Here is a 25,282-nt window from a genome sequence, read left to right on the forward strand (position 1 = left end):
AGTTGAGCTTGAAAAGTGCAAGCCTCCAGCACTTTTCCTGGCTGGTAGATTACACCCATTTCCCTCTGCACTGTTGTTCGCAGAACTCCGCTGAGAACGTTTCCCTTTCTCAGAATGAAGCTGCTGGCTTTAAGCATGCTAGCTGATACTCATAATCAAGCAAGTGCAAAGGAAAATGGATGTTATTTGCTGGTTTTCCTCTGTCACACAAGGGTAAATTAAATTAACCTTTTTCTCAGTCAGTATTAAGGAGGGGCCATTGCAGTGTCTTTCTAAGCAGTTTTGTAATGATGTGGTATTTTACTGTTTCTGTGGTTTTCCTTCAGAAGGGAGGGTTTGAAGCAGGTTTTTACCTGTAGACTAAGCAACAGCAGGTAGACGTTTTATATCAGTGGTTGCACTTACTTTTAGCTTTTAGCTCAGTTTTAAAGCTGTGGTGTGCATTGTTGTCACTGAATTTTCCAGACTTCTGTTCCAGAGTTGGATCTTTCAGATTAACTTCTTCCCTTTCAGCTAACGTAGATAATGTGCAAACCCACCTCACACACCCCATCCCTGCCAAAAAAAAAGAGGGGGCAGAAAGGATGGGGAGGTGTTCTCTTGAATCTTCAGAAAGCCTGAAACAGTGTCACTTTGAGAGCTCCTGAGCAGCTGAATTCCTTTTGAGGGGCGTATCAACCCAGGAATCAGAGTGAATTAAATACTAATATTCTTAGCTACTTCCAGTGTGATCATTTCAGTAAAAACATTCCGCTTTCCCAAGTAGAATCCCTGAATGTTATAAATATCAGCTGTTCCTCACAGCTGTGAATACCTGTAGCTTGGCCCAGCTAATTCTGGTGCACTTAGTGTGAACTGAAAGCACCAGAAACCGTAAGCTGAACTTAATCTCAGAATAAGTAAAGTAGGAGACTGACAGCCAGGTTGCTATTACGTAGACGTGAGTCTTGGTGAAGAGTTTTCCATTCCTCTGTAATGTGTTGAGAGATGGTGTAGTTACAGTTGCTTGGACCTCTTGCCTGGATTAATGATATGTCAGGCTTATTTTTTCGTTAACCTCTGTTACAGAGAGGAGGATGAAACCTGCAATTACAGTTTTCAGTGCTACGAAGAACCGCTGGATCAATCTAACTGGCTTCCAGTTAGATACAAAAGTGATTTAAAAATTTCTTTGGTGCTTTGCAGTGTTTAGTGGTAAACTTCATGGGATATGTGGATCTGTCTCAGTTGTTGCTAGTGTTTGAATTAAGCTGTCTGATGTCTTCTGAAGTAGCTCTCTATGTGGTTTTGCATTACAAATGCAAGATCTACCAACCACAAGTTCTTGGCAGCTAAAACTGAGGACTTTTTCCGGAGTGGAATTGGAGGTATTGAGGCAGTTGCATTGTTGTAAATCTCTCCTATCTCCAGTCAGGCAGTAGTGTAGGTAGCTGTAGGGTGCATTTGGGAATGTTTTTCTTTTACTGGATACTTTCGGGGACTGGATGCTCTCTTCCCAGTCAGTGTTTTATTAAGCCGTTTGGGAAAGGTAAATGTATTGTAACTCTTGTAAACACAGCACGTTAAGGATCAAGTAGAATAGAAGCAGTCAATACTGTATCATGACTGAGGAAGTAAAAATAATAATAATGGAGAAGCCAGAGAGAGGTGTGTTCTTGCAGTAACAGCAAGTGTTGGAAATTGCATGCCCAGCTTTCAACACAGCTCATTAGATCTCGAGTGTGATTTTAATATAACTTGTCAGGTGAGTTAGGAGTGTAGAGAGCATCAAGAAAAAAACCGACTTCCTAGGTGGTGAATTGTACCCATCTGTAAACAGTAATGATGCAGCTTCTGTGGGCTGGTTATAAAGAAGTTCAGTAAAAGTTTCTGAGTTGTGGAATAGTGACCCACCAGTTGGTTTCCCGTGGAGAGAGGAATGTGAAGTACACAAGTTGTGTTTGCTATGCAAGCATGAAAGGTCCCCATCCTCTTACTCACTTCTTCGCATACCACTGCAGTTCTAAAGAAAGATTGACTTTTGGTCCAAAAGCTAATTATTCTGTTTCCATCCTTCTCGCACTGTAGTGGCAATCAAAAAAGAAAATGTCTGCTTGGCCAACACCTTCCTTCTAAAGCTCCGGTCTTTGATTAGATGAGCTGTATTTTTACCATTCAGCACAAGCTACCTTTCATTCATGTGTACTCTGAGGCAGCTCATTCAGCTTTGATGTGTCTTGCTGGCATCTGCACTTGCCTGCAATCAGCGTGTCTTACAACCTGCAGATTTTATAAGGTCTTGAGCAGATACATGAAGTACCATGAGAGGGCTGTGTCCTGCATATGCGGTTTAGGTGCATGTGAAAATAAGCAATTCGTTTGCAAACCTGTATCAGTAGTATACATTCATCTGCTGTTCTCTAATCAATAGCAGGTCTCACTAGCAGTTAAATAGAAATTGGAGGTAATGATTTGAGTAGGCAGTTGCATTTTGAAGTCTGAAGATGCAGAGGCTATACATGGATTTAGGACTCTGGCGTGAAGTGTTGGTAGTCTTGGTAGATGTGAAGTATTGCGGACTTGTTCACACTTTGCAATGCTTCCACACTGTGGTCCCTTCTTATAAAGTAAACCCTTGCTGTGCACAGCTGTCATGAAGATACAGACAGGTTCAGAGGAATACGGATCTCCACACGTGTAAAACAAATATGGGACAATGCAGCTGAGCTGCTGTGGTGTGTTGACTGCTGCAGCTTGAGAACTGACAGAACAGGTGAGGCCCATTTTTCCCTTGTCTTGTGTGTCTGGCAGGCAGTTCCGCAGAGCTTGAGGATTCCACCACAAATGAAGAAGCCACCATTAACAAAACCTGTATTTTCCATTGAAAAGGCAGTACCACACAATCCCCCAGAAGCATGATTCCTACAGGCACAGTGTGATGGATGTAAGTAAAAGTCTAATAACAGTATGAGCACTGTATTTTCATTGCTGGGGTATGTTTTATTTATATTGTAAAAATCCTTTTGATAAGGAACAAGTAGTCTTTGATCTCAAAAATACATCGTTAAATTAAATCTGCCAACAGAGGTGTCTCAGTTCCCGGAGCATTAGCACCCATGCACAAGAGGGGACACAAGTTCCTTTTAAAGTGCTATGTTCATTAGGAAATGCAGCCAGGATATGTGGTCCTGGGGGCTTGTTCCTTGATTTGTTTTGTGTTTCTCTGAAGGCTCTGAGTATGAATCAGTTCAGTTACAGAGCTGCTGATGCCTCACCTACCCCACAGCAGCATTCGACTTGGATCATGGCATGTTTGTTACTCCAAGGCATTGTTGACTAACTTACCATTACTACAGTGCCTTTTAGTGTTTCAGTGAAGTCTAGTACTCTAGGCACATGTTTTTCTGAGAGTGTATATAGGTGTTGTTTCTTCTGCCTTTTATGTACCCACATGTGAAGTCAGAAAAAGAAAGAGATGGAGGCACAGGGGATTTAAAATGGGCATTGTCTGAGTTACGGAAGCCAGCTGTTACCTTGTGCGTGGACAGAGATGTTTCCCTGTATAGATTATCCCATAGCAGTGTTGTGCCATTTATTTTTGGCAGCTTGTACTGGTGGCTACAATTCAAGAAATGATGCAGGATGAACGGGTTACTGGCTTGATCCAGAAAGCTCCTCACCTCATCCTTTTTCAGAGAAAGTTTATGGTGCTGTTCTGAAATTTCAAGTTGCTTTAACAAGCTTATGGCTGCTACAGATGTTGGAGACCTTTTATTTCTTCTGCCAGAGGGTTTTTTCTAGCAAGTATAGTCCTCCGTCAAAGCAGAAGTACTTGTGGAACTTGAATCCCAATCTCTGTGGTGCAGGAATTCAGGAGAATATCACATGGATGTTGGATGTCATGTCAGTCAAGTCATTAGCAGAGGAGAGGCTTAATTAGCTCCTCCTTGGATGTAAGTTACCCTTGTCAGCTGTCTCAAGACCTTCAGACTGACCTTGACACAAGAAAATTTTACTGATACCTCACTCATTTATTACCTAATCTGTGCACTGAAAGAATCCAAGGCCCATTAGGGCATATAATACAGGAATATAGGGTCACAAGTTGAAGTGTGAATGGTAATTGAAGTATTGTTTAAGGATGACATAGTTAAATCAATACAGAACCCTAGGTGGGCATCATGTTTGTTAGAATCTAATAATTTGTGATTGAGTAGCAAGTTTTTGAATGGACTTTAATTAATCCAAGGCACTTTCTTTGTATACCCAAGACATGAATCTTAATCTATATATTTATACATACGCATTCAGACAGATGTCCATTATTTTAGTTCTTACCCCTGTTGTCTTTTACTGTATTAGTGAAAATACCTGTTGATAACCGTATCAATTCAGCAAAGCTGGAATCCTGGGTTCCTAGGTCCATAGACCAGATCTCTGCTGTATACAGTGAAAATAATTGAAACTAGTAGTAGTCTATTGTCCTTCCTATAGGGCAGTTTATAAGAAGGAGAATGTGATTCCTACAATTGTACAGCTGGTGCTAGACAACACTGGAATACTGGGAACTGGGCTTCTGGGCTGTGGAGGGGCATAGATCCCCATGGTTACAGGTACAGTGCAGTCCCCTGACTTTGACATCTTTGTTCCAGGAGGCATGTGGTTAAGTGGCCTTCACATTGTCATACTGGAGTCACAGTTCTGTTTCCAGCCTATACAGAAGTGACTTTGTAAAGTCTCAGGCTGTTACTGATATGAAATTCTGTTTGCCTGCTGCATAAGGCAGCTGAAAGAGCTTTTGGTCAATTAAAAAAAAAGGTCTTCTGAAGTATGTAATATTATGACTTACAAAAAATAGTTGAAGGCTGAGCTTGAAATCTGTTATTACCTGGCTCCTTGTTCTGGTTGTCTTCCCAAAGATTTTGGGTTTTTTTTTTTTTAAAAAAATTAATTCTGCTTTGTCTGTATTTTATCTTGAACTGTGGGGAAGAGTATCCAAGAAAGGAAGTTGTTAGGATTTGGAAAAACAGTAAATGGGTTCATTGACCATTCTTAGGGACATAGGTGCATTGTTTAATGCAGGTAAAGGAAAAGTAACACTTAAAATGTGCATAGTGAAAACAGAGGGTTAGAGACCTTAGAAGCAAGCCATAATAAACTATATGTAAATAGATATTTTTGAAGGTTTACATCTCAGTCACAGGTGCATGTCTCTTTTCATGGATGGCAAAAATGATTTCTGACATCAAGATTCTCTCCCTGCTAAATTTCAAATTTCTGTTCCAAAATACAGACCATAAACATCCCACAAAAATAGCAGGGAAAAATTGACAATTGTTAGCAAGGGTTTTGACCTGAATTCTTGTCCAAATCCAGTGAGACATGAAGCAGTTTGCAATCTTGAAAATTTTCAGCTTTTAAGTGTTAGGTTTTAGCACATCATAGAAAATGAAGGCCAGCATGGAAAGTATTTAGGCAGCCTTAACTGTGGCTGTTTACTGTGGCTTCTGTGTTGTCCTTCTGGAGAACATTGAGTCCAGCTCTGTGTAGCATGGTATGAGAAGTCAGGTGTTAAGTATATGGTCACTGTCCCTGTACACTGAGGACTGCATGTGGGCTCTCTGTGTTTCTTGAAGGGGTTTGTCACAGACTGTAGATTACTGGCTGGAGCCTGAACGACAGTGGTAGAACTCCCAAGAGCTCTTGAGCTAAGTTCCAGAAACTACTTGCTTTTCTTTGAAAAGTGATTATTTTCAAGTGGTTGACTTCCAGCATTAAAGATATACAGATGAAAGTGAAGGGAGTTTTACCACTGTGAGAAATACGAGCAGGGAATGATGACACTTCTGATTTGGCCTCTTTAGTTCCATATTTTATCCACGTGCTGTTGACCTGTATTTAATATGAAATTTTGATAGTGTCTATGCAGATCACTGTACTGAGTCCTTCCGGGCAAATAGTGAATTTTAGCATATACCTATGGTATGACATACATGGGTGTATGTCTGTCTAGATGCGTGTTCTCTATGCTTCCTCAGAAACACCCGTGTAAAGACAGTGAAAAGAGCTACATATAACCAGTTATACCAAGCATACCCTGCTGAGGCCACTACCCATTGTAACCTGACTGGAGACATCTTGAAAATGAGAAACCAGTAACTGAGCTGCTGGGGAGTACTTCCCCAAGGTAGCACCTTGCAGGTGCTCCTTCTTGTACCTCTGGGTCTCCCCAGTCATTAGGCAGTGGTGACCCTCTTGCTGCTGGGCAGCTGGGGAATGGGGAACCTTGCTGAGGGAGCAGGCAGTATTTCCTGAACACCTTATTCTCTTGTGCAGGGATGGATGCCCTAAGATCTGTTTCAGTGACAGGAGGGAGAATAATCACAGAGTGGGGACAAACATGTCATGTTTCTGTCCACTCTCACATTTTGGTACTTTAGAAGTCAGAGTGGGATATTTTCATGACTTCTTAGTGTATCAATGGCCGGACCCTCAGCTGATACACTGATCCTATGTTGTATTTGCCTAATTAGAGCGGTGGCTAGCTTATGGTGGTTTAGCTGACTTAGAGTTACTGTTGTGAGACATGTAGAGAAGTGTCTGATAAGAGGAACATTTGTAGAAATCTGACCTCAGCAAACCATGGAACTGCTGATGATGTGGCCTTTCCCTGGGGCACAGGTGGCTGGGTTAGGCTTAAGGCTATAGTCTTGTTTGTAGGGCAGCCTTTAGGCTTTCCATCATGTAGAAAGATACAAATCAGTAGTATTTACATCAAACAGGCCTGATCTTTCACGCCTTTTAGCTTGTAAATGAATTTATCTACACAGACTCTGTTCAAAATACTGTTACTGAGGGACTAGCCACTCCAGTGTGTATTTCCACTGAATAGAATAGCATTGCAACTTTATTAAATAGCTCTTGAGTATGAATTAATCCAAGAAGTAGGTTTAGTATAAAGGCTATTTTATTAGTACCTTAAGACACTCTGCCAAAACCCAGAGCCCGTGAGCGCTATTCAGACGCATAACATGAACCAGTCTCTGCCTCAGAAATATATAGTCAAATTAGACAAAGCAAACAAATACTGGGAAATAGAGGCAGGAGGGACAAAATGGGTTCTTTGCCAACTTGTAGCCAGGAAGTGTGGAGCTAGAAAATAGCACAGATGGTTCCTTTTAAAAAGTAAAAACGAAAAGGTGCAGCGATGTAAATGAGATTTTATTAACAACAGTAATCTGCAGAATCTGCACCTCCGGAAAGAAAGGGAAAATAATTTATCCACCCACACTCACTTTTTTCTGACGAAGGCAGGTGAATACAGCTGCACTAATAGAGTGTGACGCTCACAATCCTGAGCCGCGCTTACCGATGCAGAACTGAGAGGTAACCATCGCCTCTAAGAAAACAATAGCCCTTGCAGCCTCTGCTGTGGCTGCAGGGTTACATACTGTTCATTCCCTGCACATGTCATTTTCACGTGAAGGTCCTTCCAATCCAGCTGTTATGGAGTCAATGGATGAAGCTGAAGGACATCAAGGAAAGCTGAATAAGAAGGAGCAGTCCCTGAAAACCTCCCAGAAAACAGCACTGCTTGGTTGGGCTGCCCAGTGGAATGGATTAATGCCTGGAGACAGCATGTATCTGTTTGTCCTTTCACAGATACTGGTAAGATGGCTTGTCATCACTTTAAAATGCTGGGACTCTTCTTTTAAGCTTTGTTGGTTTGGGAGGCTTCCTCCTCATGCATTGCAGATGTAGCAGCGGACATAGCTGCGGTCCTCTCGTTTCTGCAGCCATTGTCTCACAGCCTTGCTTTGCAAACAGCCTCTGCTTTTTGATGTCCCAGGCTCCCAACCCTATTCCCTGCCCCCCTGCTAATGCCTCCTTTGCCAAGTGACCCATCTCCCAACAAATCCATTTTCTGTAGCTGGTATGTCTGGGGGTAAATAACAGTCTTGTTAACAAGTGGATTGGGAATTGTATACTTTAAAGTTGCCACACGTGCCCTTCATGGTTGGGGATAAGCGTATACGGGGATGAGTATACCTCTCTGTGAGGGTGTTAAATACAGCATCGTTGCTTTTGTAGCTTTATGTTAACTGTTGTGTGTGCAGGAACCTTAAGCAGTTCAAATTAAATGTTTCAACATGTGTGTGTTTGTGTGTGTATATCTGTTTACAGAGATGCCTATGTGAACATGGCTATTTGCAAGAACTTTACATAGTATGAATATGTCTTTTAATAGCATACCAAGTTCACTGAATTACCAATTTTGATCTAAAAGTAATAATGCTGAAAGTTCAGAAGTCAGAGGAACCTGTTGCTCTTTCGATGTACAGGCTGCCATGAGCCGTCCTTTTGCTAGTTTAGATCAGAGTAAGCTTGCTTAACTCACTGATACACATCTAGTTAATAATAGCTGAACATTTAGCCTTCGGTCTTTTTATTCTTGTTAAGCTACAGTCTAGAAAATACCTGACTTAGTACAGCAAAAATGATCAACATGAAATCAAGGAGAAATAAATTAGTTAATAGTTAATTATGCAGTCTTGAAATGAAAATGAATGTTTGTGTAATGAGAGATGCTCATTATGTATTTTCTGATTGATTGCACAGCTTCTCTGCATGATGCTGTGGTACAGCACTTACGGGACCATCCCAGCAGCTCAGAATGCCTTTGACTTGCTGTCTTACCTGTTTACCCCATTTAAACATTTTTTGTCAGATCAAGGGGAGGTAAGTCCCATTACTACCCTGATTTATATAGGTGTTGTCAGTAGCCTTTGTGTGGTGCTTCTGATATCTTTTCTGATTAAAAGTATTATATACATGTACTTCATGTAATATAGTGATGTCTGCATTGTGCATGTGTCCTGAAACAGAGAAAAGAGTTTTCTGAAAACAGATCCGTATTTTATCTTCAAGATACAGGGCTGAATTTTTGGCTGTGACGTTAGATCAACACAGCAGATTTTTCGTACTGTACAAATGAAAAAAAGCAGTAAGAAATCAGCCCACTAGGGTTTAGTCCACAGTAATGGGAGAGCTGGAACTTAATTTATTAGGATGGATAGAAGCTTAAATTCTGGACAAATGAATCAACCCTCATAAAGGGTGCAAATCACAAGATACCCAGTCACAAAATTCTAATATCGTTGAGTGTTTAGAGCGCATCTGTGTGCAGTAAAAGTATTTCAGGTGTACTAGGTGTACCGATTCAGTTATATCTACAAAGCTACCCTAGTAAAATTGCTTAGCTTCTCACTGCGACGTAATGACCAGTATGATTCATCTGATAAATTACTGGTTTAATTATACCCGGTGCAGTTTTCTCTAGTGTGGACAGAACCTTAATTAAATGGTAAGCAGCTACTTTCAAAAATCAGACGAAATAATTTTGCTATCAGAATGCTTATGTTCATTGTACGTATCTTTGTAGCAGAGGCTATGCAGTACAAATAGGAAATCTGACTCGGTGCCTCTTGTGGCTGAAGTACGGTGTACAGTACACACTAAACACAGTGGCTGTTTTCTGTGTTCTCTTAACAGTGTTTGAGCTGCATGTCAGATGCTCTTTTGTTTATTTGAAAGAAGCACTTTTTCTTTGCCCTTTTCCAGTTGGATTTATTATGTGCAATCAGAGCTCTTCATTGAGTATTGTCTGTACCTTATTTGCAGTGGGTCAATCATTAAAAAATTGCTTCTTACAGAAAATCCCTGATCTATAAGATTTTGACTTAAAATAAATGTTCAGTATGGAGGAAGCTGATTCCTAGAATGCACCACAAGAACACCCCAACTATGACTCTGTGCAGATGTTCAAGCGTATCTTTGAGGACTGTTTATTGTAGCACTATTTACTGTGCAAATTTACACTTGAAAACAGTAAAGGCGAAGAAATCTTCTGACATTAAAATAAGCGAATGAAAGCTCTTAACTCTGAATTTCTCTTTAGCTGTACAAATGGGTCAGAAACAGAGTAAAATTCCTTGCCCACTGAAGCCCATTAGAACCGAATTTTGCACCTTCTACTGAGAATAGGCTGAAATCTGAACTACTTAAATATGACTAAGTCATCAGAGTAAATTTCACTGTCAGTGATGTGAATTATCTTGATGGTATTTCACAGAATGTGTAGAAAATGTAGAAAAGTCCTCTATGGCTGTGTTCTATGTAAGGACCCACAAACATGGGAACACTACTCAGCTTTCTTCAAAGTCCTTTGCCACAGAATAAAATCACACTGACTCAGGCCATGAAACATTGGTGCAGGCTGCAAAACTGAGTGGTGGGTCCAGATCTCAGTTTTGACAATGCATGAGGCTAGGAAGCAGATTTTCTTGTTTGCCTTCACAGCGAAATCTAGTTTTAGACCTTCTGAGATGCTGAGACTTAGCAATGGTTTCAAATTCAGTCTTTTTTTCGTTGTTGATGGTGGCTGTTCCACAGATTGGGAGCATGGTATGACTGAATCTGCATGGGAAATCCAAGAATGAATACAGAAGCTTGCCAAGAACATGCATGCACATGCTATACTGTGCCCCTAAATACTTTATGAATCATTGTCAATTCTGTCATTTCGTAGGACCTGACTAGAATCGGGAGCATTGTGGTATTATACATCCTGCTGTCTTTAGCTTCTCTAGGACTGTTATTTGTAGGATCTCTGGTAAGTTATGCTACTGTACAAACTATATTCATGATCTTTTTCAGTGAGTTTTTATAAGATGTCTAATTCACCTGAAGTTGTTGGTGATGTCCAAGCTGATTGTAAAGCAACGTCTTTGGGGCTATTTCTATAGAATTACCTGCTTGCTTTATGTAGAGGAGTTAAGACTACACTTAACCTTACTCAGTTTTATGATGAATTGGGGATTACCGTGATGGATGGGTTTTATTCTTTCCATCCACAGGTGGGCCAACAATTTTCACTTAAATAGAAGGGATGTGGTCCAGTAACAGGACCATCTAATATTGCTGCTTTATGAATTGCCTGAAGAGCATCCATTGATTTAAGTGGCAGAAAGAGCTGTTCCAAAGCACCAGTGCACTTATGAATGTAACACCAAGGCACCAGCTGCAGAGCAAGATTAGTGGCACAACTGCGATTAATCTAGTTAGCTGTCAGCTCTTTGGGAGCAGGAGTGTGTGGTGTTTCTCCATTGATTGGGTAGCTGGTACAAAGTTGTGTCATAGATGGGAAAGCTATGGAGAATTCTTTCTTTTTAGGAGGAAGTATTTGATCATGGCTTTTCATACCCCTGTGTACCGTTCTGGGAACAGTGGGAATGCAGCTACTGAACATGCAGGTGGATCGGATCGCCTCCTGTCCTTAGAGCAGTGTACCCTCAGGGTAGCTGAGGAAGCTGAAGCTGTACTGTGTGCATGCCATTTGCATGCACAGTATAATGAAGTACATCATAGATTCATGGGACTGTTGGTGGCAAGGGACCTGTAGAGATTGCTAGTCAACATCCTGCTTGAAGCAGGACTGCTGCCAACACCTGATAAGGCCAGCCATGCATTATTTTTCTACACAGGTTTTGAAAACCTTCAAGGACGGAGATGTATCATCTCTCTGGGTACCTGTGTCACAACTGCATGGTGCTCTTGGGTAGAGTTTTTTTTCCAAATGTCTGATCTGAATTTCCCAAAGCTGAGCGTCTGAGCTGAGATGTCTGCAGCTTGTGGCCATTGTCCCTTGTGGTATCAGCTGCCACTACCAAGAAGAGTCTGGCAGCATCATCTCTGGAGCTGCCCTTCAAGTAGTTGCAGGCTGCTGTTAGATTACCTCACCTTCCTCTTCGCCAGGTTGAACAAGCCCGATTCCCTCCACCTTTTTCAAAAGTCATGTGGTCCAGACCCCAGACCTCCTTTGTAGCCCTCCTCTGGCCCCACTCCAGTTTGTCTGCATCTCTCTGGAACTGGTGGGCCTAAAATAGGACACGGTATTCAAGGTACAGGTGCATCAGTGCCAAGGAGAGGGGAATGCCTCCTTTGATTTGCTGATCACACTCCCTGGTAGGAAGTTTATCATACTATATACCATGGTTAAGTTCACTCAGATGCAGCACTTCTGTTTAATGTATCAGGTGAATGTACCTCTTAAAACCAGTCACAAGGCAAAATAATTAGTGTTAATGCTTCCATTATTGTGATCATTGATGTAGACAAGGAAGTCAGCCAGGTTTACACAGTTTTCTGCTTTTTTGATGCTTCTGTTCCTTATCCAGATGAATTCCCTGCTCAAAAAATAAACTTCCGGTGTTTTTTGTGTTTGAAAATACCAAAGAATAAAAATGAGACATCTAAGAATTGTGATGAACTGTGTGAATTCCAGGTAACTTTGCAGCAAAATGTTCAGAGCTGGAAATCAGAATAGCACAGGTGTGATTTTTCTGCATATCCAACCTATTTCTTGGTGGATGGAAACACTTTATTGCTGATCTATTCTTAGCACAGAAAGTAACATTAAATAAAAACTTTCTGTGCCCAAAAATTTTGATCTCATTTTGAAATGCTTTGCATATGTGGTAGCTTCTTGTAATTGAATGTTTATACCAGTGTAGATGAGAGCAAACTTGGCCCATTTTTAAGTGTTGGTTAAAACTTGTACAGAAAACATTTTTATAACAATTTCCATGTAGTCAAGTTTGCTCTGTTTTGTATTCCTTTGGTTTGCGCTAACAGTCTTCTAGCTGGAGTGGAGGCACAAATGTCAGTGTGTGACCGCCTGTTCTGTGAACAAGTCACAAAGCATCAGAATATAAGAAACATCCTGTGAGTTCAGAGCAATGGTCCTTGCCCAGTAAGTTCCCTGCAACAGTGGTATTAGGAAGAAGAGGCTCTTCAGAGAAAGCGCATGAGCCTTGTCCCTCCCACCTCCCTGTTACCTTACTCTCTGACATCTCAGGTCATGCTGCTTGGCAATTTGAAAACATCTGCTTCTACCAGTATTTAGGGGATAATTATAAAATAATAATAAGCATAAAATAGTCATTGGCAGAACGTTGAAAATAATGTAGTGATGGAGCTAAGCAGGGATTCTAGAATCCCAGCCTGGTGGACAACAGATAGTTGCATGAAGACAGTTTATTTTCCCCTCTGTCTCAGTGGAGTGATCTCCCTCACAATGGGTTTTATGTGATGTGCTGCCTAGAAGGGACCCTGAGGGGGTCTTTGATGTTGCAGGGTGCCTTTTATATTGCAGCGTGCCTTTATGATGAAATCTTTCTTTCCCAAATGCGCCCTTCTCTCTAAAGATGGACCTGATGCATCAGGCCCACACTGATGTATGTACTAGGTGACATACCAGTGAAAAGCAGCTTAAGCATTTTTTTTTAGTTCATCAACTGTGGTAACTTAACAGTAATGCTTTAGTAGTTCCTTGGAAAGGGAGAAAATGTGCCTGTTGATGCAGGTGCTTTGTTGCTGTAATGTAGAGCAATAACTGTTGAGCTATGTAACAAGGCTGAGAAATGGTGGTCAAGCAGATTCTGAGAAGTGATACCGAGAGAACAGAGGCCCTGTCTGGTCTGTGCACATGCTAAAGTCCAGCTCATTCCTGTATCGGGATATTGTGACTCTAATACATGTAGAGTGAATTTTTCAGGAGAGCAGACCTCAGCCGACATTTGAAGCACTTCTCTGAGAACACCCAGGTACCAGACTGCATTGGGAAGCTGGCAGTCACAGTGAAAGCAAAAGGCTGGATAGGGTGCTTGAGGCTTGTATTAGCACTGCTGTCTGTTTTCTGTCTCATAAAACACTGTGTTAAGACCCAGGCAGCTGCAGAAAATCAGCATTGAGCTGCCCAGTCCTCCTGAACAGGTTTTCAGAGCTGACAATCTTTCCATTATTTAGTTTAACCCCATCACTTTCAACTATAACTTAATTTCTTTTGGTGTTTTGGGCAGCTCCTTATTTACCACACGCTTCCTTCAACCTAAAGAAAAGCTGTTTTGTTTCTTGGGTGAACTTTTTGTTCCTTTGGATTTATGGTGTGTTAAATCACCCGAAAAAATCAGCCCTGTGTCACCGTACAAGCTCTAGGATCTGTAACATATAACGGGTACCTAGATGTTACACTTGGCTCTCTGCCCAAGCGCCGATTTTAGTAACAGCAGCACTGTCCAGCAGTCCAGAGTTGTTGAGCGAATACTTCACACTGTGAACTGCTCAGCTATTACAGTTTTGCGGTACGTGAAAGAAGCATGGCTAGTCCTGTGGGACTGCCCAGCTCTAGAAGTCATCTTGGGGAGTGAAAATAGAATGATGTCTTGGAGCTTCTTGCTTGCCCTCCGGTAGCCCAAGCATGTAGGACAGACTTGGTTCAGACTCAGCCCCAAAGCTGTGTAAAACAGAAGTCTAGTATATGTTTGCTTTTGTAATTACTATGTACTCTGATTAACTGAAACAAAAAAACATTTTGAAGTAACTGTCAAATGAATACTGCGGCTTTGTGAGAGTCTTAACATTTCACTAAAGCTGACTGTGGACAGAAATTAAAATTGGCTTCACTTCTTTCATTCTTTACACTCAGAGAAATGAAAGTGCATGAAGACACACAGGCACAAGAAAATTGTCATTTAAAATCCAATACCAGACAACATGCTTTAGTAGCCTAGGAAGAGGTTTGACCTTTTTAATGACACATTTTCTAAATTCAACTGACCATTTAAAAGCCAGTTATAAGAAAAGTTTGGAAGAGGTTTTACTTTGGAAAATAAGACCTGTTCTTCTTAGTCTCAAAAAAATGTATGACAGTCCAATATAGTTTGTATAACAATCAGCCTGAGTGATATTGCTCCTAGTTCAATGCTAGAGGGATGAAGTTGGCCTAGGGTTCCAGAATTTAGACGTGGCCTTGAAATTTTTAACTGAGGCCTGTGTGGAGGATTAAACAGTCTATCAATACAATCTCCAAATCAATCTAGTCTGCCGCAGCATCCGTGCAAACCAATATGATACAGCAATTTTTTAGATTCATGCTATTTCAAACCTTTCACTATTTTATATTATAAACTTTAATATTACATGTATGTCCTAGAACTTCACAAGATGAATTATTTAATGTCTATATCATGTTTAAATGAATTAATTAGATCACAGAACAGTCTGTGCCACAGGCCAAAAACTGGTAGGGGCATTCTGAGCCTCAAAACCAGATACATCAAAATCATGGCCTCTTTAAAAAATGATTGGTTTATACGTGAATTTGAGGTACAGTGCCAGATTATCAAAGATGTGCAGTTCAGGAAAATTTATATTTACTTAACCCAGCTATATCTAAATTTTAGATGGAAAACAATTAAGTCAGGAGAAGTATGATTTGTAGAATAGTATAGTAGATTTTTATTTTGTAAACAAGCTTAGGAAGGGGAAGAAACTGAACAGTGATATCACATTGGCTTGCACATGGTGTGTCACAAGCACAATCTGCTTCCACTGTATCACTGAGTTAAGCCTGGCCAGCTCTGTGGAAACCTCTGTGGCTGAAAGCAGGTTTGAATGGGTAGATGTAAATCCATGTAACGTATCACAAAGCTACTCCTGCATGGAACATTCCTGTCCTCTTCAGTACTCTGCAATTCTAATACGTTATAGTGAGCTGCGATGTTGCCCTACAAACCCATCCTCTAGGCTGCATGGAAGGCCTGGCAGGAAGCAGAAAGCTTTTTCAAATGTTTGTTTCCTCCAGTTCTGGCATCTGCTCAGAGCCCGTCCAGACCCCCCCTTTCCACTACAAGAGGACAGACGCCAATCTGTGAGCCGGCAGCCTTCATTCACGTACTCAGAGTGGACAGAGGATAAAAATGAGGATGACTTCCTAGATTTGGATCCTGTACCGGAGACTCCGGTCTTTGACTGCATAATGGACATTAAAGCGGAGACAGATCCAGCTACTCTAACAGTTAAATCCATGGGCTTGCAAGAAAGGTAGGGTAGACATGACTAATAGGGGAAAGTCTGGTCCCAGATTTTGTGGATTTAGGAGTTCTGTACCTAGTAGGAAACTTGAATGCCTTCATGAATGTCACTTTAAAATGTGGTTTTAAAGCCAAGCACCTGCTTTATTTCCTGTCTTATTTTCAATCCAGTCATAAATGTATTAGCCAAAAAAAATACACAATTTTTAGACAGCTGTCAACAAGTGTGATTCAAAAGCAACATTTCTTTCCTTTGAAATATCCATCTGTGTTTGATGAATCTCTTGCCATTCCCTATGACGGCAGCTGCACAGCATGAAATCCACTATAGGGTGGTGAAAACTTTTACCTATGAAAGTGGTGTGGGTCTTGTTAATTTTTTTTCTGTCACTCATGCTGGAGGATTAGTCCTTTCTCCAAAAGCAAACCATAGGACAAGTGGTAATGTACAATGATTCTCATAAAAAATGGGTTAGCCCAAAAGTAAATTAATTCCTTTGAAATTAACCCAGTAATGAAACTTTGGGGTAAGCTGGTATTCACTGCTTGAACCATCAGGGCAATAGAGCTTCTCAGAGATTCACAGCTGAGAAAAGGCAAATTTAAAATAAAAGGAAGATATTTTTCTGTTTTGTTTTCTTTCAGTTGTCTTAGTGAAATAGAACAAAATCTTGATGGTAGAAATCCAGTGAGGATACTCTGCTGCAGGTGATGATGTTATGAATAAGAATGACATTACTGAAGGACCCAACATAGCAAAGTATCACCTCTCTTTATTTCTAGGTTTTCGACCTTAATTGAAGTGCTAACCATAGTTAATTCTCGTATCACAAACTTAAAACCAAAGGCAGAACTTGGATTTTAAAAAGTATGATGCTGTTTCCAAAGCTCTTCGTGACACAGTGAAAGGGGAATGTTACAGAAGAGGCTTTTCATTTGCACTCCATGAGCTTAGACATTTTTTTCTCACTTTATTCATGGTTGCATTTGCTATAAAATTTCCTAGCTTTTCTTATGATATTCTTTAAATATGAGATTGCAGTAACCTCTGGGGCTTATCCCTGCACCTGCTGCTATCAGTGAGTTTTGCTGCTGTTTTTCATTACGGGCAAGATTGGGCTTGAAATGCAACAGTCATTTGTGGTTTTGCCTATCCCTGATTTCATTCCTTCCCTCTCATTTTAAAGATGCTGATGCTTCTTCTCAGGTAACTGCTAGCCTGCAGGAAAGATACTCACTGTTTCAAGGGAATTGGGGAATAAAAATTTGGGAATATCAGTTAGGGAATATCAATTGGTTCAAGTAATGAATTACAATTAAAATGTCAAAGAAGTAAAGATGGGAAAAAGAAAGCAGTTCCTTGAAGTTCTCATATCAGGTAGAAGGTGTATACTTTTTCAACCATACACGTGCGCTTGAGAAGCCAGACATCATTTCAGGTTTGAACTGTGCTTGGGCGGATTTCACTTACATCAAGCACGGGTTGCTCTTCCTTTGAGTGTCGTGTTGATTTGCCTACTTGTCCGTCTTTTGCATCCATTCTGCTTCTCCATCTCTCCATTTTACTTCCTTCTCATTCTTAACCACCTACACCATTAGAAGGGTAGTCACTAGCTAAATTCAAACAGCACTCTTAAGAAGAAACCCTCTCATTTCCTCGTGCTGCAGAACTATTAATATCTTTATGTGTGTAGCTCTTCTACCTTAAAGAACCCAAAGCATTCGTTGTCAAACGCAGCTGTTTCTGGGGAAGGAACACAGTAGCTATTTAACAGCACACAGGAGGGGAGGGTCAAAATCTTTTGAAAGGTGTCACTAAAGATTCAGTGTCTACCACTACTGGTCATGTTTCATCCAAAATTATTTTCCCATGACTGTGAATCATAGCAGGAGGCTGGCTGTCGATTCTTTTGGAAGAACTCCTGAATCCAAAAAAAGGCTCTGATCCAAGTAACAACTTCTACTGTCTTTTCTGTGAGCTGGTTGTGCTTGCATGTTTATGTGATTTTTTCAACAGCTCCTGCAAACATCTCCTCACTAGATTTTCCCAGTTGAGAGTCATAAAAAATAAGTTTACTGTGTGGTTGCATAGAACATTACCCCTAGTAATAATCATATGATTTTATCATTTATAATGATTTTATTATGTTAAAGATACTTAAATACAGATCAACTGATGATATTTGAATCTTTTGTCTGTGGTATTTGAGATTGACAGAAGATCAGAAATGATGTAAAACTGCATTCAATAAACAATACAGACATTTTGACTTTGTTTTGTGGTATGGCTAACTGACAGTAAAGCCACTACAAATTCTACACTCAGCAGCATCTCTGTTTTTACTCTAACTGTTAAAAATGTTGGGACCTTCATTTTACCCTTCTTATGATGTACTGTTGTGGAAAGAAAGTATTTCAGATAGAAAAATTATTCGCTGTAATGGTTGGCTTCTCATGTCTTTATTAATGTTGAGCTGGTAATGTTTATCCCAAGGTCTTACTCTACCGATGTTTTCTGTGCTACTAATAAATGGTTATTCAGTAGGATCTGGCCTGATGAAAATGAAGACCAAGACTTTCACCTATGGTGCCTAAAATGTCAGTCCATATTTAGGCAATCAAAAATGTGGTGTGGTTTGCAAAAGTGCAACAACAATTGTTGGCCTTCGTATTCCAGTGTACAACATAATCTTCTGGTCTCGTCTACCCAAGAAGCTTCGCCCATTTTCCACAGTTAGCAATCAAAACGTAAACAGCAGAACCAGCTGGGTGCTTTTCTAAAGTTGCTGTTTATCTGTCACTGGGACTGTGTCCATTGCTGACAATTATGGGTCAGTCTGTTCTGTTGTAAGCAAACTTCGATTGCTCTGTTTTGCAGGAGAGGTTCAAATGTTTCACTCACACTGGATATGTGTACCCCAGGCTGTTCTGAGCAAGGTTTTGGCTATGTTATGTCACCACGGGAACAGTCAGCCCGAGAGTACCTCCAGACGGCATCAAACATCCTTACTGAAGAGGAACTACACAAAAAAGCACTGGATCCTTTCATACTCCAGGCAGAGTTCTTTGTGAGTATCTGTCCTGTCTCTTCTAGGAGCATCAGGAAAATAGGGTGTTGTCTCTCTTCTGTGAACCTTGCTATTTTCTGCAAGTCTAAAATTAGTACATACAAACTCCACTTCCATCAATGAAGCATTTAATGGAATTCCCAAACTCATCATCCCTTGAAATGACAATGTCGGAAAGCTTTCAGTCATATTGTCACTTAAAAACTAGAGAATTTGTTCCGGCAACAAAAAACCCCCTTTGTTTTCACAAATCTTTTTTTTCTTTTTTTTTTTTTTTTTTTCTGTTGGCATGCTACTTTTTAACAAAAAAAATCAAACTTTTTCATTGGACTACTGAAGAAAAGCCAGATTTACTATAGGCATAACTTCTTGAAATGTGTCTGGAGTTGCCCTGGGGGATGAAATTACTCAAGTGCATACTCTTTGCTGTTGAGTACTTGGCATGGAGCTACTTCCCAAGCTTGAATGTCCTCCAGTTAACCAAAGCAGAGAATGGTTATGTCACTCAGCAGGAGCCGTAGGAAGTATGTATTACTGGGTTTTTTTCTGCACAAAAATTATTTATTGCCTTTAGGATTCTGCAGTATGTTTCCTTGGCTCACTGTATCCACTGTTCTTTGAAAGAATTGTTCACCTCATTTTGAGAAAAAAAATTATGTACACAAATGAAGCAAACAGTCGAAAATTTGGTTTCTACATAGTTTAGGATAAAGGCCAGATACATTTCAGTGTGGTGAGTAGACTGGCTTTTTAGATCTTTGCATTCAGTGAGTGTCTTCCCTAATTGCTTGAGTGTCCGTGTCTGTTATACCAGGGTGTGGGGGGGGTGCAGATTGCTGTAGCGGCTGTGAGTATTATGCCTGCTAGGCAGGGTTGTAAATTCCTGCACAAGATGGGAGGTAACCAGGGCACAGTCTTTGCGTGCTGGGATATTTCAGAACACGTGATCAAGAGCTACAGAAGTTAATGCTACCAAGTCAAATACTCTCTTAAACACGTAACCTCAGCAGAACGAGAGGAAGATGATGTTTTGCAACACAACAGCCCTTTCAGCCAGTCCTCTTTATGACCTGTAAGGATCTGAAAGGGTGGAAGAAACACTTTATGGCTTGCTGTCCTCCCTTCTTGTGCAGTTTCAGGGTTTTTTTCACTTTACAAGTACAAGGGGAGATGAGATAGTCTGGACTTTTAAAACAGACCACCAGATATCTGTGGTCCTTAGTTCACTTAGTGCTGTGCAAGTTGAAGAAAAGCAGCTTTTGTGTAGACAAGCCCTGATTCTTTTGAAGTAAAGCATCCATTTCTGTTATAGGGAGGAAGTGTTCACTTAGTGAGCATCTCAATTGACTGCTGAAAAGTTCACATACAGTTTCGTGAGTCTCTGAGGTGCACTGTGGCTTTCAAGCACAGAAAATAATGTTAGAAGTAGGAAAAAATATGCTTCATTTCTCTGAGAGTTTTTGAATTAGTCTTCCTGTTGTTCAGAAAATCATTCAACAGCCAAACTATCCAAGCCATTTCCATTCTTTAATGAAGGCTGAAAAAGCATGGATAAAAATAGCTGTGTAATCACAGTGTCATTTCTGTAATTAAAAATTGTAAGCTAGTTGTTTTGGGTTTTTTTTGAAACAGTTACTGTGAGCTAGCTCTGCATCATGTAGTTTCAGTCTGTCTAACCTACTTGATTTTCAAAGTTCAGATCCATGAGAAAGGAAGCAGTGTGTTTCATTTTGGAAGAAAAGTCAGCGGGGATCTCAATCGCAGAGCTGAGTCCTGAAATTCTTACAAGATTTAGAGTTTTCACTCAGGCGAAAGTCCTGTCCATTTTGCTTAGAATTTGCTTGAGCAGTGAATAAGTGAGTCCCCAAAACAGACCATACCTCTTGGCTCAAGAAGATTTTTGGGTGACTAAATACCAAGTAGGAATTGAGGAAAACATGAAGGTTTTGTTGCCATGCCATTCCCCAGATTGATAGGAGATTACTTCAACAAAATATTTTTATTATCAATTGCCTCTGCTGAAGTCCAACAGTACACTCAGTGCTGTACAAGAATGCAGGTGGTCAAGTCTTCTAAAGCTCCAGAATTTAACATAGTCCATAGCTCTGCTCATCTTAGTTTCTTCCCAGAGTGAAGCATGTCTTACTCAACCCTGACTGCTGTTACCAGAACGTGCATTATGGGCCTCTCATGTCCGCTGTGCAGCAGCTGGGATGACCAGCTCTGGTCCCAAGCTCCCATGAGCCCTTTCTCTGCCGAGCCTGGTTAGCACATCCCGTCTCATTGCATGCCTGCCGACTCCGGTTGGTGGAAGGTTCCTGTTTGTTCCTGTTGCGCATTGGCCGCTTGCTTGCAGGAGACAAGTAGTGGAGAATAAGAAGCCCCTCCATCTTTGTGTGTTCTTTGTGTCAGCAGTGTAGAGAGCAGGTAATCCCTGAACACCTGTTTGCTGTCCTTGCCTGTGGAGCTTTAAGTGCAGTGCACAAAGAGTGACTCCCCCCCAGCTCCATAGAGTCAGGTCAGTACGCCAGCCCATCATAATGTGTGTCGTAATTTGTTGCTGTCAGAGGGTCACTAGCATATTATTTCATTCCATCCTCAGAGGAAGAAGGAATGTGTATCAGAAAGAATGGTATCTGAGGTCCATTGCTTTTTGGAGCAGAGTATCTTACATACCACCTTTTGTTCGGTTCCGTGCCCACACTTGCAATTCAGTTCTAATAATACTAGAAACTAATGTTAATGCTGTTGCATATATTACTCCAAGAATTAGTCACTATGAGCATTTTCATATTAAGGACTTCAGAAAAGAAAGCCAGTGATAGTAAAAGGAAACATCAATCACATTGTGGTGGTAAATTGCTAGAAGTACTGTACCACGTGTCTTGGTTGATTTCATCACTTTGTCTCCCTCACAGGCAGGACATAATGGGCTTGGGTTTCTTACTCTTTCTGTGAACCTAATAGTAGTATCTACTGTGTTTTGTGGGTTTTGTTTTTTCTTTTGTTTTTACAGGAAATTCCAATGAACTTTGTTGATCCAAAGGAATATGATATTCCAGGCTTAGTGCGTAAGAATCGCTACAAAACAATTCTCCCAAGTAAGTTTCTGCTTTTTAAGTCACTGAGGCAAGGTGATTTATTCTATATGCCATAGATCTTTGCACTTTCCTTTCCAGAATGCATGAAGTGTGTTGTCACTACAACGTATTGTCCAAAGGCCATATTTATGAAGCAGAAAGATGGCTTCAAAGCATAAACCAGATTTACAAAGAGTTACAGAGCGTGAAGAACCTAAGATTCACTGAACATCAGCAATAGTTGGTGTTGCTTTTAAAAATTCCACCCATGAACTTGGTCTGTTCATTCAGGTGTTACTTAGTGGTTTGTTTGATGAAACTCCTTTAGAAGAACTGAATTCTAGCCATGTTATTTTCCTGGCTGATGTTTTTCTCGGAATCATGCCTCAAATGCAAACTGAGAATATTGGGAACTGACCTGATGGCATTAAGATTATGTAGAAAATCAAAATCTTTTTCTGTTCTATTACGCTATTTTATATGTAGCCAGGAGTAGAGTTTTGAGAAAAATTTTGGTACAGATTTTTACAAGTGTCATTTTCAGTTCTGTAATACTAAAAGTTACTTTGAAAAGTGATGTGATTAGATGTCATGTCTCTTTTTTTACTCTAAGCCATTGTTGGAATATGCCACTGCTGGCCACAGTAAAGCCTGCAAAGCCTTAAAGGTTCTGTGTCAGGTTAGCAAAGATAAGTGCAGAGAAGTAAAAAATGTCCTCAGCTATACCTACCATTTTAGTCAGCAAACCTGGATTGGAAACAGTTCCAGAAGAGATTTTTTTTTTACCTAGACTTACAACTCTTGGCAGCTGCAGCCAATGATCCAGTGTGTGCGACCCTCCTGATGACTTTGTACTCCACCTTGGACCAGAAGTGTAAAAACATTCAGCCACATTTCACTATTGATGTGCTAATGACTGAAGTGAATTGTTCGCATATGAATTCACTAGTTTTGCTGGAAAGGGAAGATTGCAAAAGTGGCTAGTGATTTCAGGTACCTAAACTGCTAGGTTTTGAAGTAATCTATATATTCTGAATTGGGTATCTAATGTGTACTTTGAGAACTGGGACCATTTTAAGTATCTCATATTGGATGTTTAAAATGAGACGTCAGAATTGCTGCCATTTTGAACACCCTGTTCCAGAGTTGTGAACAGATGCCAGCTGGCCCACTACCATGTATTTTTTAAGAATGATCACTCAATGGGCTAATTATTTGTTGCAAACTTCATCTCAGCTGTATGGATATCTGCTAGCAGCCATGCTGTCCCTTTGACCTCTCCAGATAAGGTAACTGGTTCCTACCCTACCATGCCTCCAAGGATTAACAAACTTACATGAAATAAGTTTGCAACTATTCACTAACACACTAACTTTAAAAATGTAAACACTACGTTAATAGAAAAATCACAAGGCAAGTATTATAATTTAAAGTAAAAGCATATTCTGAGTAATGTTTAAATATTAGTGGATGCAGAAGTGAAAAGTAACTCAAATTCTACTGCCGCTGAAGAATACTAAAGGAAGCCTCTGCTTAAAAATATGTGGTACCTGTTGATAGAGTTCTTCAGATCCGTTTTATTTTTCCCTAAAGAGCCTCCATGAGATGGGCAGCCTAGGATTATTGGTATTATTAATAGGAGAAAATCACATAATTGTTACTTATTCAGCAGACTCCACAGATGACTGCATAAAACCCAGGCAAAGGGACTTCATGCAAGGGGTCTAACTACCCAGTGCAGTGACATTTGAACAAACATCTGGCAACCAATGTCACCGTTTTAAGTGTGACCTGTTTCAGGCTATCAAAATTACTGATGAAAAAGCAGATTTTATCTTTTGTCTCACCATCTCCCCAGCACTAGAGATGTGAGCAAATTTGAGCAGGAGGGAACTGTGCTAAAGAAACTCGCTGGTTTCACTACTTCTGTGCTATAAAACAGTATCTTTGGTAATGTCTTTGCTTTGCTGATTATGATCATACTGTCACATAATAGATAACATGAATCTGTTCTGTCTGGGAACAGCATTTCATGCTGTGTCTGTGTGTCTAGTACTGTAGAAGTTACTGTGTAACTAGTCCTTAGTGTGAGATGGGGTAAAGTACAATTTTTGGGGGTTTGGGGTTTTTTTTTTCTGGTTTCTAAGCAGGCTGAACCTTTCTATTAAGAAGTCATCTGTGGTTTGTTTTTAATATTCTCTTGGTGATACATGCTGTTGCTGTTTGCTGAGGCCTCTGTCAGGAGGATGTTTCTTGTCAGTGATAAGAAACTGTAGTACTGGTGAAGGTGGATGTGTGTCAGCTCACAGTAAAATCAGTGGAAGAGCTCCTATTGACTTCAGTGGAATTGAACTGAACTTCTCAGGTGGAATGTTTTCATCTGTTAACTTACTAAAACAAGAATAATGCTTCATAAACAGCCCTAATGACGGTCACTGTAGTGAAGAGACTTAAGCAGAGTACAAGAGACTGTTAATACTCTTTAATTTCTCTAACCATTGTATTTGTTAGTAGTGTATCTTGGCATTTAGTGTCACTGCAAGACAAGACAGGGAAAGAGTTACTGTCATCTGGCTTGCCTGTGTGCAAGAAATGTTTTTATGGTTTGGGAGAAAAGCTGTTTGCTGTCATTTCACAAACAATGTTCTAATGTCTTACAAGCCAGAATGAGTCTGTTCACCTAACAAATTGAGAAATAATTTCCTGGAGCGGAAAACTGTCCAGAGTCACTCTGGGACACTGACTCTGCAACAGGAACAATTTAAGTAGGCTTCAGAGAGCAGGTAAAGCTATCAGAAGCAGCCAAATTACCCCAGCCATCCTTTCTGGGTTTTTTGTGGTAACATTTTAACATGGGAACTCTCCAAGGCCACTCACTTCTTTTGTGATGGCCGTGAATGCATGTAAATGTCTTGCTGTACAAAAGAATCTTGTGTGCTTTTTTCTGTCCTCTGAGCAGCTTATCTCTTTACACCTTTCAGATCCTCACAGCAGAGTGTGCCTTACCTCAGCTGATCAGGATGACCCCCTCAGCTCTTACATCAATGCTAACTACATCAGGGTAAGAGCTTAATAGTCTGATGCGTCTGCCTAGCCTCTCTCAGCCCTTGTTAATGTAAACAGAGTTGCAACATCCACTGGCTTTAAAAGGCATCCTAGCTGAACTGATTGCTCGTCTCTCCTGCTTATGTTAACTGAAAATCAAGCCCCAAAGTGCAACTCC

At 40.5% G+C, this 25,282-nt stretch overlaps 1 protein-coding gene across 17 annotated transcripts in view; it reads left to right on the forward strand.

Annotated features, from left to right (window-relative positions):
- The window catches only part of PTPN5 (protein tyrosine phosphatase non-receptor type 5), a 76,994-nt gene that overhangs the window by 35,189 nt on the left and 16,523 nt on the right, over positions 1-25,282 (forward strand). For 10 of the 17 annotated variants that reach the window (XM_056353903.1, XM_056353910.1, XM_056353904.1 and 7 more), the window contains 8 exons: positions 2,791-2,923; positions 7,466-7,647; positions 8,599-8,718; positions 10,568-10,651; positions 15,683-15,921; positions 18,790-18,979; positions 21,996-22,080; positions 25,041-25,120. In XM_056353903.1, coding sequence (XP_056209878.1) covers positions 7,486-7,647; positions 8,599-8,718; positions 10,568-10,651; positions 15,683-15,921; positions 18,790-18,979; positions 21,996-22,080; positions 25,041-25,120 — 960 coding nt within the window. In that variant the 5' untranslated portion in view covers positions 2,791-2,923; positions 7,466-7,485. Of the gene's footprint in view, positions 1-2,790; positions 2,924-7,465; positions 7,648-8,598; positions 8,719-10,567; positions 10,652-15,682; positions 15,922-18,789; positions 18,980-21,995; positions 22,081-23,295; positions 23,349-25,040; positions 25,121-25,282 lie in introns of all 17 variants that reach the window. The other 7 variants (XM_056353915.1, XM_056353906.1, XM_056353914.1 and 4 more) reach the window with 5 other exon arrangements.

The sequence above is a fragment of the Falco biarmicus genome, chromosome 10 (genome assembly GCF_023638135.1).
Source record: "Falco biarmicus isolate bFalBia1 chromosome 10, bFalBia1.pri, whole genome shotgun sequence".
Taxonomy (NCBI): domain Eukaryota; kingdom Metazoa; phylum Chordata; class Aves; order Falconiformes; family Falconidae; genus Falco; species Falco biarmicus.